Source organism: Pseudoliparis swirei, chromosome 16 (assembly GCF_029220125.1).
Source record: "Pseudoliparis swirei isolate HS2019 ecotype Mariana Trench chromosome 16, NWPU_hadal_v1, whole genome shotgun sequence".
Classification (NCBI taxonomy): domain Eukaryota; kingdom Metazoa; phylum Chordata; class Actinopteri; order Perciformes; family Liparidae; genus Pseudoliparis; species Pseudoliparis swirei.
This window is the reverse complement of record NC_079403.1, coordinates 17,496,190-17,510,851: the sequence shown is the minus strand read 5'-3', so window position 1 is coordinate 17,510,851 and position 14,662 is coordinate 17,496,190. Positions and strand designations below refer to the sequence as shown.

At 47.6% G+C, this 14,662-nt stretch overlaps 1 protein-coding gene across 1 annotated transcript; it reads left to right on the top strand.

The window, feature by feature from the left end:
• Positions 1 to 931: 931 nt before the first annotated feature.
• Positions 932 to 7,590, top strand: klf6a (Kruppel like factor 6a). Its single transcript, XM_056434265.1, has 4 exons — positions 932 to 1,304; positions 2,996 to 3,572; positions 4,358 to 4,481; positions 4,885 to 7,590. Exons 1-4 carry the CDS (start codon positions 1,203 to 1,205, stop codon positions 4,934 to 4,936), a joined length of 855 nt encoding a protein of 284 aa, XP_056290240.1. The 5' UTR covers positions 932 to 1,202; the 3' UTR covers positions 4,937 to 7,590.
• The last annotated feature ends 7,072 nt before the right edge of the window (positions 7,591 to 14,662 follow it).

Below are 14,662 nucleotides of genomic sequence, written 5' to 3'. Positions count from 1 at the left end.
AGCTCAGTCACATGTGTGTCTATTTTGACAACCAGTGAGGGGGGGGGGGGGTACTACCATAATAAAACTGAGGTAAAACATTGTTTCTTTTTACTCTAGGGGTCTACTTTGAACAACCTTCTGCTGCTCACTCTCAAAGTGCAAGTAAGATAGTGAAAAGCTCCTTTTAAACGAATGACAGAGAGCAACTTCTCGCGCATGCTCACACTGAAGAAGGGACGACGTGGGCGCTTCCAGTAAAAGCCTCGCGCCTGCGCCCGATAACACAATAAGTGCACGTGCACGTCCATTAGTCACCGCTCCGTGTCCCGAGAACTGAATTCCCTTCTTGGCGGCTGATGTCAACACATGCAGTTACAGCCTCGTGAACTCAGCTCCTTAAACAGCAGTGTTGCAAGCGCCGCTTGTGACAAAGTTACACGGAGGAGGAGGAGGAGGAGGAGGAGGAGGAGGAGGAGGAGGAGGAGGAGGAGGAGGAGGAGGGGGAGGAGGAGGGGGAACTGAGATGTTTTCCACAGGAACAGGACTGAAACTCGGTCCGGCTCACATGCGCTGCCTGTGGCGAAACCCGCCGCAGACCGAGGAGACTACACCCGGGGAGAGAGCGCATCGGCCACTTTATATACACGCCTAAAAATAACCGGCCAATCGGCGGCGAAACGCTCGGAGCCGAACGCGCCAATCGCCGCGAAGAACGGACCAAATCCAGTCGGAGGCCGGCCGCGATTGGCCCGCCGTGATATCATTTGCGAGTTCTGACGCCGCGCGCCGCTGATTGGCCGACGTCCTCGCAAGGCGGACTCCTGCCGTGGAGCGGGGCGGAGCGTTGGGCACGGGGGGGGGGGGGGAGGGAGGGGAGAGAGGGGGGGAAAGAGGGGGCGGGCTTCGGGGGGGTTTGAATAGGGAAGTTTGCAGAGCGCAGTTGTTCCTCATCCAGTCCGGGCGCAGTGTTTGCAAACACCTTGAACGCCAGCGAGAGACGAGAGGGGGGACAGCCACGGACCGACAGACGCTCGGCTGCTTCACTTCACTGCTGCTCAAAACAAGCGCCTCTTCGCTTGCATCGCAGGGGACCGCTCTTATTCCTTCTACTGGGTTTACATTTTTTGTCTTCATCTTCTTCTTCCACCTGACAAACGCATTTAACTGCAGCTGTATCGCAATTTTTAAAATATATATTTTTTACAAATCTCTGGGGAAAAATGGATGTTCTACCCATGTGCAGCATCTTTCAGGAACTTCAAATAGTTCACGACACGGGGTATTTCTCAGCCTTACCGTCACTGGAGGAGTACTGGCAGCAGGTGAATATATATTTATATATACATCTTTTTAATCAACTGTATTCTTAGAGTCGCTTGTTGAGCCTTGCGTGGCAAAGCGGAACTGAGACGCGTTGCTACATCACACCGCGGCGCGTTCAGCGCGCTCCACAAGTTCAGCTCCACATCCCCGCGTCGTAACGGCTGTAAACACACGCAAAGGCGCCCGGTGCTTAGACGGCGCCGGTCCCGTTCAGCTGACGTTTTGTGTGTGTGTGTGTGTTTTCACGGTCCAGCCGGTTATCAAGTTGTTTTCCTGTCAGCCTGAAGTGGATCAGTGTGTCAGTCTGACAGCTGGAGTCGAGGCTGTGCTGAAGATGATTTGGGGACAGTCACAGCAGCGTGCTGGTGCTTTTTAAAAACATTTTAAATAAAGATTATTTTTTTTGAATGCTCTGCTATATTTTGAGCATGACTTCTTCTTCTCCTCCTCCCAGCTGGTTGTTTCAGAGCATGTGAGCTAGTGTCACCGCTTCGTGTGGGAGGAGGAAGTAGAATTTAAAATCAGTCAGTAGTTGATTCCAAATCAGAAGTAGCGCGTTGGCTCAGGATCAACTCTGTAGCTCACGAGGACATTTATTTCATTTATCTATATCTTTCTTTCCTTCTTAGAAGTTCGAATGCCATTTGTAAAGTTTATAATTCTGGTTTTCAGTGTTTCAGCCCCCATAATAACTCGAACAACATTCTCACCCTTGTTCTACATTTATTTCCCCTTTTTTTTATTTTATAAAAAGAAAAGAAGAAGAATCGTCCCTTTGTACATGTTTTTGAACGAGCTCCACAACATGATGACACAATCAAGTGTCAGCCGTGGCCACATTCCTGCCAGCATGAGTAGCACGAGCACAGCTGGAACACAGTGTCGGCTGCAGAAGCCTGGAGGGAGTATGTCTTCTACTTCTGCCTCTCAAACCTGCCGTCTCTGGATCAGCCTCTAATGAACGACCCTTGCTCTTTTTTTCAACTTAAAAGGCTTCTCAAGCCAACTGAGAAGTGGCGCGTATTTATTTCATTTAATGAGGCCGGATGTGAATGCATGAGTAAAAAGCATCTGAATGTAGGAGGGAGGAAGTGAGGGGGGGGGAGGAAGTCGAGCGGCTTCCTTAAAAGGACTCTAGATGTGTTCAGTGAGTCATTGGAGCGCTGAGATGACAATGCACGTGTTAAAGTGCGGGGCTGCGCTCTGGTGCAGGAGACTTCAGGGAGGTTCATGGAAATGACGTGAAGCAGGAAGTGGCTTGTTTTGCGTGTCGGGCTGTTTCTTTCAGATGAGGGCGAGTTTATCTTTTCACCCCCAAAACATTGATTCCATTACCGGCCGTGTCCCCCAATGCACACATGGGAGCAGGTTCCCTGTGTTGGAGCAGCTGGAACCAACATAATTGATTAAGTTCCCTTTTTTTCTCTTCGTGCCTCTTCGTCGTGGTGTCGTCACAGCGTTTCTGTCATTGCAGTCATCGGCCTGAAATGTGCAGCGTAGCTACCGTTTCCTGATGAACGCTTCCTGCTACCAACGTTACACCGCATACGGCTTCTTGTTTGAGGGGTTATGACATGACTCATTTCAAAGGATTTCCCACACTGAAGTGTTTTGCCTCTCTCTCTCTTTCTCTCTCGGCGCTGCGGTTGTCGTTCATTCATTCTGACTGTTTTGACTCTCGCTCCACCAGACATGCCTGGAGTTGGAGCGCTACCTGCAGAACGAGCCCTACGTCTCCACGTCCGACCTCAAGTTTGAAAGCCAGGAGGACCTCTGGAGCAAGCTGATCTTGGTCTGCGGCGACAAGGCCAAGGCCGAGTCCGACCCCAAGCTGCCCGTGGCCCACGAGGAGGACAGTCGGGACAGCCCCATCTTGGACACCAACAGCGTGAACTCGGACGCCAGCAGCGAGGCTTCGGACAGTTCCGAGGAGCTCTCGCCCACGCACAGCTTCACCTCCAACCCTCTGGGCTCCGTCCTGGTGGGCTCGGGGCCTTTTAGCCCCTCCGTCATAAGCACGCCCCCGTCCTCTCCGGAGGCCGGCTCGGAGGCCGGCGGCGCGGCCGGCACCTGGGTCGCTGCCGAGCTGCACTTGCCGGTCAAAATCCGGAACGGCGGCGCGGCGAAAGGCGCTGACAAGGCGGGACTCGTGTGCGGGGAAGCGTCCTCGGACGGCAGGAGGCGGGTACACAGGTGTCAGTTCAACGGATGTCGCAAGGTTTACACGAAGAGCTCCCACCTAAAGGCACACCAGCGCACTCATACGGGTGAGTCTCCCCCTCCCCAAGCACCAACACGAGACCCACGTGTGTGATGTACTGTCAACAGAGAGGGTCTTCTCTGCTGCTTCAGAAACGCCAAAGCAATTCATTCACACAGTCAAACAGAAGCCTCACTTATTATTGAGGGAGCGAGCGGAGGTGCCCTTAATTCAGCCGCCCGGCCATTGTGTAATGTAATTAAAGGTCCACATCGTACGATGTCCTCAGCTGGAGCGCTGTGGGTATTAGCTCTGCATGGCTGGATACCTAAACTGTGACCTAATCTATCTGGAATGTGAGCGAGGGAGGGAGGGAGGGAGGGAGGGAGGGAGCAAGGGGAGGGGTTGCACATGGGAGATAAAAGGACTTGAAAGCAGATTGAGTTTCACCATGGGAAAGGGTTGAATGGGGGGGGGAGTTGGAGCGCCGTCGAGTGGTCATTTGAGCGTCTCTTATTCATTATCAGTGGCGTCATAAATTGCACGTGCGGCTTTTGTTTTTTATTTGTTCGAGTGCTGTTTGCATAGTCTCGTGTGCACAGTGTCGCTCTAGGCGCTTGAAGCCGTTTTCTCCCCGGTTGCACGTGATCGGGGCTGGCGGTCCAACCGGTTCGGTGGAATCTGGGCCGTCAGTGAGTTGTCAGTGACTTGTGTCATCTGGCCTCCCCCACCCCCACCACCGGGGTGATTGATCGGAACGCATTTGAATGACAAATCCATTACCAGCCTCAGCAGGAAAACCCTTGTGTGTGTTTATTAACCCCCCCCCCCCCCCTTTTTTTTGTTCTGCAGGCGAGAAACCGTACAGGTGTTCGTGGGAGGGCTGCGTGTGGCGTTTTGCACGAAGCGACGAGTTGACCAGACACTTCAGGAAGCACACCGGGGCAAAGCCATTCAAATGCAGTCACTGTGACAGGTACGCTCCCTACTTCATTCATGCAGAACCCAGACAGGTTTCTGTACATTTTTTTTGTTTTACTTTCATAACCCAGATAATTATGCATGTCTTTGATGATGGAATGCACTGATGAAAACCTCCAAAAGGACTAAAGCATGAATCAGGAGGTCATTTGTAGTTAATCAGCCTTGTGCCAGTGGAATGTGATGGTTCAGTTATTAGCTCGCATGGCATTCCGATAATAATCACCAAATCTTTTGGATGAATCACGCTCAAGACTCTTATTTAAAGAAGAAGCGCTGTCGCACCAAGCGGCCGACAAAATTTGTTACTTTCGTTCCCTAAAATATTTTTTTTTTTTAACTCATCTCGCTCACCTGCAGTCCACCTGTTACTGACTCTCTCTCTCCCCCCCCTCCAGATGTTTCTCCAGGTCTGACCATCTGGCCCTTCACATGAAAAGGCACGTCTAGAGCGGAGGATGAGCTCCGACCAACAGCGACGGGGGGGGAAAGCTGTTGTAAAAAAAAAAAAAAAAAAAAGAAGAGAAGAAAGAGAAAGAAAGGGGGTAAAAAAAAAAAACGCCGTCTCCCGACCAGTCTCTTGGTTGAACTGTCCCAGAGCAGAGTGGCGAGCAGCCAAAGCATGCCGTTTTGCACCATACTGAAACCCAGTGCCTCCTGGACCTCTCTTTGGAGAAAAGGGGCGCTCTGATGGTTGTCTGTTGCGACAAAAAAAAAAAGGACAAAATCACGGACGGAGGTGGGGGGAAGGGGGAAGGGGGGAGAAGAAATCCTTTTGCTTGAGAAGGACGTACAACTCACACACATAGAAAAAAGAAAGAAGAAAAGACAAAAAAAAACAAAGTGTGAATGAATTGTATGTGTGGTGCATGATGTTAGGGGGGGTGGGGGGTGGGGAGGTTAGGGGGCATTCCCGGACAGCAGATACACTGGTACTTAAAAAAAAAAAAAAAAGAAGAAGAAGAAAAAAAAAACTGTCTGAGGTTAGCATGTGTGCACTGTGAATGTCTGAGATTGGCTGACCGGCCCCCCCCCCCTCATCTCTCTTCCCCCCCCCCCTCTGGGAGGACAGTAGGTGAGATGGGGCTGACGGGGCCGGTACCAATGTTGCTGTGGACTGAATGGGTTTCTGGGGGGAAACATTCCATCCGTGTTTCCCTGGTGGCAGAGCGAGGACGGGGCAGGATGGAGGCTCCTGCCTGTCTGTCTGGCACCCGAGACTGTGGGGGGGGGGAGCTTTTTGAGGCCTTGGATTTGACCCCGAGAGAAGGGGGACCCGTTTCCTCTTCTGGTCAGCGGCCCAGAGACCACGACACCCTCCCACGACCCCCTCGGTCGCTGTATGACAGGAGCTTTTTTTGGTGTTTTTTTTTTTGGTGCAGCTACTAAATGTGCAATGTGTTATGTAGGCTGGTTTATTTTTTACAAGCTACAAAGCTCATTTGTAGTCCAATTGTATACGCTGTGTGCTTAGAGGTATAACACAACTATACTATAACTTCAGTATCATAGACAGGTGTTGCATGGTTCTAGGGTTTGTTCATTTCATGTTTCCACTGTAATCAGGACTGCAAATAGTTTCAATAAAAGTGCAGCTAACATGCCGACGGTTAAATGTTACAATATTGTACATAAAGCCTTGATGATTTCCTCTTCTTTCTTTTCACCACCTCATCCGTTTTATTCATTTTTTCTTTCCATCCGGCTGGAGATTTCCCCCACTGCTTCCTCATTCTCTCTCATCCTATGCCTTGACGAGTAACTTTGATTTTTTTTTTTTTACTTTTCTTTTCTATCTAATAATGCACTGTTGACCTTAATGGTGCCTTATGCAAGTGACTCGGCCCTGTGGCAGCGGTGGGATGTTTTTTTTCTTCTTCTTTCCTCCCAGGGGAAGTCACACTTGTCCTATGGGTGATTTGACAAGCTTGATCAAGGCTCAGTTACATGCTAACGCTCCACCTCCTTTGTGTTTCATGGCCGCCGTCTGCAATCTATTCAGATTCTGTCGCTTGATGGTGTTTGTTGTTGTGCGTGTGGTGTAAAAGTCGTCTTTGAGTCGGCACCAGTTCAGTTGAGCCGCATCACGTTTAACTCAGTCGGCCAAACGCTGTATGTTTAGAGCACTTAAATTCACTCATTAAAGGTGTTGTCCATCATACCCAGACCCACCCAGAAATATTGTTTATTTTTGATGTCCAGTTCATACAGGACCGCTCCCTGCTATTGCATCCCTCCACCACCAACACATTGTCGCCCCCCCCCCCCCCCCCTCCCTAGCCTAGGACTGAAGAAAACTCTAAAGATTTATTGTAATTAACAGGCTGCAGTCGGACAGGCCTCGCCTTGTACTGCCTCTCGGTAATGAATTGCTAAAGGCTTTGTTGGCATGGAATCTGTCACAGACTGCTGACTGTGTAGGTTGGTTATTGACCTTGTCTGGGGAGCGTTGTTTTAGCCGAGCTGCAACAGTATTCTGAAAACCAGAGGAGCGGGGCTCTCGGAAAGAGATCAAATGGTCACGGTGCACATGGAGATTTGACCCCAAAAAGTAATAGGAGGGTGGGGGAGAGAAAAAAGCCCACGACCGTACCTCACTTTTTAAGGATGGATCTGCGGGATCTTACTTATTACCGTCTTCGGGTCAAAGGTCATCTTTGCCACACCGCTCCAGATCAGCGAGCCTTGTTGTTGGGATCGGACGCTGCGGCACAGTTTGCATCCTTAAAGATTTTAAATCCGATGTGATGAGCACAGACTTGAAACCTCTGGATTGATTTTGGGAGCAAAGGAGAGGAAACATCCCCCAAAAAGAACGTTGTGGTAATTGAGCCTTGATTAAGCCCTGTGTTTGCTCCCATCTTTCATCAACGCTTTCATCCCACACTACCCCAACATCTTCTGTCTCTCTCTCATGCACACGCACACACACAGCTCTTTGTTCTCAACTGAATCTTTGTATAAAAAAAGGAGAAAAAAAAACAACTTTTGTAAAATTGTTATGTTTATGCTTTATGAAATTTTTATTTGAAATTGTTTTGCAAAATTGTTATATTTCTGTATGAATGTATTTTTTATTGGAATAATAAGAAATTCTTATCTCACTTTGGCTTGCTCCTTTCTTCTCCTTTAAGTTGATTCTCAGTTTGTGGCTCATTATTGTTAAAGCTTTTTGATTCATTTCTTTTGCCAGAAGAGGAGAGTTGCAGCTTGTTGAGTGGTCGAATTTGAACTGCGTCGTGATGTAGGCTTGATCAGATTAGGATCGGGTGTGAGCAGCAGGAACAACACATGCTGCATGTGTCACTTTATAAAGAAGAATGTTCACAGTATGAATACCTTTTTTAAACAGTCGCTCCAATTTGCATCTCTTACTTGTAAATACCAGTTAAAATATCTCCCTCCCCATGAGCAAATGACATTTGCAGAAACTGGTTGCTCAACACAGACAACCTGAAGCACCTCCATCCCAGTGGCAAACACATACTTTCTTTTCTTTCTTTTTCCCTGAACACCCACTAAAAAAAAAAAGTTTCTCCGAATTCGGTTCCAAAAGCGACTGACTGCTCGCTCCTTGGAGCTAGCTAGCGCTCATCAAAGCGGCATAAATAATGTATCTCCATCTCTCACAGCCCATGGCATTTAATTAGAGAGCAGCTTTTCTACATTTGTTAGATAATTACTCCGCTTGACACAGATAATGATACAAACCAGCAGTGGATAAACCAAAGAGCCGAGTTTAGGTCACAAACTAACAAGAAAACGGGATATTTAAAAAGAACGACTGCCGCTGCCTCCTTCTTCTTCGCCGCTCCCCCTGCTCATGTTGATGACCTAGAATGGGCAGGCAACTTATTAGCTCCTGATTCCCAGTAAGAGCCCCGTGGTTTATATATGAAGCTTCGACCTGCAGTTGGTAATTAAGCCCGCTTTGGAGAACCTCCCAGCTCTCGGAGTGGCAACGAGTGTTGTTTTTGCCTCGAATGCTCCTTGATCTATCAAAACTGCTGTCCCACTTGAGTTCTCAACTTGAAATCTACCTGCGATGCATAATGCGAGGCTGAAGAGCAAAACAACCTGCGAGGAGGAGTTTCTGAGCCCAAACTACCCACATGGGAGGGGGGGAAACAAAAGATGCAAGCTCAGATTCTTGTTTTTCACCTCCTAAAAGAGTCGGGCACACGTTGCATCTAATCTCTCATGCTGGCGATATAAGTGGAGCATCCTCTTGTGAAGTGGACCGTCGTGGATACAGTTTCTCGTAAATGGGGCCCTAAGATGCGCACTTTGCTTTGATGTGTCCAGACCCGCAAAGCCCCCCATATGCTTTCTCTCTTTGATATTGAAACACGGCCCTAAACCCCGAGGATTATGGGAAACAGTTCATCACTCGTCATACATCTTTCTCTTTATTTCTCGTGGGAGCGCATACGGTCTAGGGGTTGTGTCCCGTGGCCATATCACAGCTTGGAGCGGCCTATTTAATGGATGACCAGTGGTGGAAAGTAAATACATTTATTACAGTGGCCTTAAATAGCATTTTACCAAGAAGTGTCTTCCCCTAAGAACTGTTTGGGAACCAAAGATGTACAATAATTATTTTCCTTGTAAATGCACTGGCAGATTGATGATCGTCTCACAAGCATCTCCCTCTGGAGGTACCTGACCTCTAAATTGTGATCCGCTGGACTAATCTACTGAACTTGACATAAAGCTCCACCAACAATAAAATACTGCAGTAGAAGTCTGATAATTCACCAGTTTGTACTAGTTTTGATACTTTAAGTACATCTGGCTAATACTTCTGCACCTTTACTCAAAGTTCCCATCAAGGTTTTCATGAAATCAAACCTCATCATGTGGTTTGGCATATTTTCAATGTATTTACCTTCAATTATTCCCTGTATTTACAGTAGTTTGTATTGGTGGTGGTGGAGCCTGCCATTCCCGCTGGAGAGTCCAACGACCGATCCCCAAACACCAGCGATTTACAGGAAATGATGCACCCACGTAATCTAGTCTCTCACTCACTTTGGGGGCAGCTCGACCCCTTGATGCTGATCCACTGGACTAAACTACCGTATTGTGCTTTGTTCACAATGTTGGAAGTTCGGAACCCCAGCTTGCACTTTGCATCTCCATCGGTGTATGTGTAAGGAGAGGAATTATAAAGCACTTTATCCGGTAAAATAGATCCACTTACCATACAAAGTAGTAGAAACTGGCTCCACCAGCTACAGCTTACAACAGCAAAATGCAGCCTGCACAATGATGCCTCACTATTAACAATCTACTAAAGTCATGCAGATTAAAATATCAATAAGGGGGCTGTTTTTTATTTGCAAAAGGACTACTTTTACTTTTGATACTTATACCAATCCCTATTCCTATGAATCCAGGAGACCTTGACTCATGAGACGGTGTTGCTACTTGTATTGGAGTAAAAGGTGTCGGTGCTTCTTCCACCGCTGGCGGCGAGGTTGAATAAACTGTCTGGCAATCGCTCCTGTCCGAGTCCCAGACACGCAACGGCTGCAAAGGGCTTGTGGTAATTTGATTAAATGCAAATTTGTCCGAAAAATTCCCCACCTAATATCAAGTGAAGTGATGGAGGCCACGAGAGATCCCTGTCCGGTCGTCGCTGATCTCCAGGCAGGCATTATGCCTCACACGAACCGGCGCTATAATTCCCGGTATTTAAAGTGGGCTATAGTGTGTTTGAAAGGCGTGCGTCTCTTCCTGTGATATACTGAGCCTGCCACGCTGAAGAAGAACGTTCCGCGTCCACGCCAGTCGTATCGGTGAATCTCAATGAACGTGACTATCTCTCGCCACGTAATTGCAAAGGGATTACTGTTTTTATCATTCCCTTTCAAGCGGAAGGCCTTCCAATTGTGGAGGGTAAAATAAATCATTATCCAAAATTGCTGTGAAATAACAGGCGTGCTGTAGGAGAGATGTCCTCGTCTGGTATGTGTCTCACACTCACACACACACACAGGAAAATGGACTGTGATGGAGGCACACAGTGAGTTAAATGAGGGGAAATAATAAGGAAAGAGGAGGTTATCAGGCTGTGAGCGTGCTTCATTCAGCCAGCCAGACTGCAAGTCATCACATATGCAGACTTTACTCTGAAAGCTCCAGCGTCAGGACTTTCTCCCCCCCCCCCCCTCTCTGTTAATGGATTCTATTAGGACTTGGCTTGTAGGGGAAATAGGACTGAAATAAGAGGTCAATGACCCTCTTTTAAGTCCCGGGCTCGCGAGCACCGCCACCACAGTCACCGCCACACGGGGCCGTAATCACCATCATCATCGCCTTCCTCATCAACGTCGAAGCTTTCTGCCTCTCCTCCATTGTGAGTCCCGTTTCAATCCTCGCTGTCATCATCAAAACCACAAGTATCATCAGTACTATTGTTATCCTCCTCCTCCTCCTCGGATTCTCCTTTGAATAATGCAGACATCGTTAAACGAGGCCCCGTAGTAAATTAGACTCTACACCTAATTACCATGTTGCAATTAGCAGAAGAAATGAGAGAGGATCCAAAAAACATTGCCCACAACAAAGTGAGCCAGATTAGTTGTTAGTTTTTTTCCCCCGTTCTGTTTCGTTTCGTTTTTTAAGCCTCAGAAATGTGAAGGAAAAAAAAGATCTGTGTCTCTGTTGTGTCTTTAAGCACAGATTAATTTCTGAATGAAATTGTAAGAGCGTCAGTTCTTTCAAAAACCGAGATGCAATCCTCAGAGTGAGCCCGACTCCAAAGCAGCAACAGCTCCGCCGGAGATTTTGGAGCAGCCTGCGGGAGATGGGGGTGGGGGTGGAGGGGTGGAGGGGTGGAGTCACCGAGCGTGACCTTGTCGCAGAACTCACGGTGAACCGGCGAACACGTCTGAGTGCTATGCAAAGTAGCGAGGGTGACTTCAGAGGTACGAGTTCTCAGTGGAAGGGTAAGGGCGAGGAATAAAAATGTCCATCTTCAGGCTCTCACTGAGCCTCGCTCTTCGGGGCGCCAGCAAAAAATTCGCAATTTTCGCCCCGAGTTGAAATATTTCAACTTTGAGGCGGTCATCTCGCAACTCTGGCCAATCAGCTCTTGAGTTCCGCTCTCGTAGCGCTGGAAGCGGAAGTCTTCCAGACGTAACAGTAACTTCATCGGTGAAAGTGACCGAGCTGAGTGAGCCAACGGGTGACGTCATGTATTAATATATATATATACATGATATTAATGTCATGAACCCAAACACGAGGGCGTTAGTGTGTGGGACGTCCACAACAAGTATAAAGCAGAACTAGTGGTTAGTTATTCCGTGGTGGGTGAAGGAAATGATAACTGTCTTTACGGAGACGAGACACGGAGATAAGCCCCGCCCCTCGCGGAGCGTCTCGACGCTCATGGCGAGAACACAGTGAATGGTCGAGCGAGTAAACTCACGCGTTTTGGGCGACGCGAAAAATAGTTTCACTTTTGGTGTGAACGCACCTTAACACGGCATGGATACAAATACAGAAAGGTCCACTCAGGGTGGAGCGGTGGTGGTCGGGTCAAACAAACACGGGACTTTCACCCAGGAGATGTTCGTTTCGTTAATGTTGCATGAGAGGCTTGCAAAGGGTCGCCCGCTGGTTCGTGGAGTGCTGTTTTGAAGCCTCGAGTTCTGGTGCCATATTACATTACATGTCATTTAGCAGACGCTTTTATCCAAAGCGAGTTACAATAAGTGCATTCAACCTAGAGTACAAACTAAGAACAACAAGAATACAGGAAGTAACATTTCCTCAACATAGTCGAACTACAAAAGTACCATAAGTAAGTGCTATCTAAGTGCCACTGAAGTGCTAATCTGTGTTTTAATCCAGATATAGTCGGAAAAGGTGTGTTTTCAGTCTCCGACGGAAGATGTAGAGACTTTCTGCTGTCCTGATATCAGTGGGGAGCTCGTTCCACCACTGAGGAGCCAGGACAGCAAACAGTCTGGATTTCGAGTGATTAGCTCGAGGTGCAGGAGTCACAAGTCGATTGGCTGTTGCCGAGCGGAGCGAACGTGCCGGGGTGTACGGTGTGACCATATCCCGGATGTAGACGGGGCCCGATCCGTTCAGAGCACGGTACGCCAGAACCAGTGTTTTGAAGCGGATGCGAGCAGCCACCGGTAACCAGTGAAGAGAGCGGAGGAGTGGAGTGGTGTGGGTGAATTTCGGGAGGCTGAAGACCAGTCGAGCTGCTGCATTCTGGATGAGCTGCAGGGGTCGGATGGCCTTAGCGGGTAGACCAGCCAGGAGGGAGTTGCAGTAGTCGAGGCGTGAAATGACCAGAGCCTGGATCAGAACCTGCGCCGCCTTCTGAGTAAGAAGAGGACGTATTCTCCTGATGTTGTGCAGCATGTACCTACAGGAACGCGTCGTCGCAGCGATGTTGGCCGTCAGGGAGAGTTGACTGTCGAGTGTCACCCCGAGGTTCCTGGCAGTCAGGGTAGGGGCCAACACAGAGCTGTTGAAGGTGGTAGTCAGGTCATGGGCACCAGTTTTCGGTACTCAACCCTCGTAAACATCACAACAATTTTTACTTTGGTAATAAATGAAGTGCAGCACCCCAACACTCTATAGTAGGGTGCTCTGTAAACTGGCATGAAGGGGTGTTTGGGTTTGTTTCTTAAGGTAGCTCCCACCAAGCGTTACCTGTGTTGAGTGATGTTTATATTACCATCAATACAACTTATCAATGGCTCAATTCAAATAGACCACACTATATTTTAAATACCTGACAGCAGACATCTATTTTGATTAAAAATAATTAGAGTTTACTGACTGCTTTTAAGAATATTTAAATAAATATGGTAGGCAGTTCCACATGAGGAATAGTCAAATCTCTTTTCTTTTGTCATCATTATTTACCTTTTCGGTGGACAGGAAACTAAATATGAATGTAACAAAATTAGACCTCTTGTAAAAGAAACAGTACTTCCAAAATAATACCTGTACCAAACTTATCAAGCAAGGAATTAGCTTGAAAAATATGCAAAACCTAATTGGCTTCTACTAAAATATTACAACCCCTTCATCTTTCCTTGGCTAAATCCCCCTTTCCTGTTTACACTTTTTCCCGACAGCAGACTCAGATTAATACTTAACCTCTGATGGGCCCACATGCACACACACACACACACACAAACAAAAATAAGAAAAGTTGCATTTCTAAGATGTAGACTTACTTTATCAGAAAGAAGGAAAGGCTGCCGTCTGGTTTAAGCCAACTACTTCTTAACCAGGAGTTAACCAGAACTACTTTGTCCCTTAGCTGGCTGTTTTTTAGAAGGGCTGTGGTTGCATGGCCAGATGAACCTGCTTAGCAAACCTTTTAACTCCTGATTGTGGTAATTAGGGAAAAAACAACTTATTATGTGAATCCAATGTTGATCATATGATATGCATCAAGGCTCCTAGCCTCATCACACCACACTCCCTGAGAGGAATGAGGCCCCTGGGCGCCCGAGCCGAACCCAGACTCAGAGCCTCCAGGTAGATGTGTTTAAAATGTAATAAGAACAGCAGTGTAGCTTACCTCAAACCAACTGGCATACCATGGATATGGGGCCTTCGGGCTCCTAGGGGACTGCTTGTTGCCAACTTTTCCTGCTTGGTGACTTCAGTTGTTGCCGTGGTTATCTGGGTGCGCCACAGAGGTTTAACTCCAGTAATGTGATCTGTCTCATAACTAAATAATTGGTGTATATAGAACTGCATATTCTCCAAAAGACTATTTTTCAAAGCTGTCCTGATGTGAAATCTTAGAAATTAAGATAAGACGTATTTAGCTTTGACGATGTGATCTTATTAAGATGCATAACACTTTGCATAACACACTTTCAGTGAGCGATGGGGACTTCATTTTGGATGACAGATTTTGACTCTCTTAAGTGTAAAAAGAAAAAAAAGTGTAAAAATACTTTAGAATTCAAATGGTGTTGAGTTGGTTGATGTAGCAACAATCCTTAGTTAATAAGAAAGCGTATTTTTGATATTGTCAGTCTGTGCCAGCAAAAAACCCAGCCGGGCCACTACATGGTACACTGGGTACAGACTCATGAGGGCCCATGGCTGTGAACACAACGCATTGTTATTGGCCAATCAGATATGTGCAAGCGCACGTTGATCATGGCTGTGCCACGAGAA

Coding starts and splice junctions, on each gene's coding strand:
- klf6a (XM_056434265.1), top strand. CDS start 1,203: ATGGATGTTCTACCCATGTGCAGCATCTTTCAGGAACTTCAAATAGTT. Junction 1,305..2,995: donor TGGAGGAGTACTGGCAGCAG/GTGAATATATAT, acceptor TCGCTCCACCAG/ACATGCCTGGAGTTGGAGCG. Junction 3,573..4,357: donor ACACCAGCGCACTCATACGG/GTGAGTCTCCCC, acceptor TTTGTTCTGCAG/GCGAGAAACCGTACAGGTGT.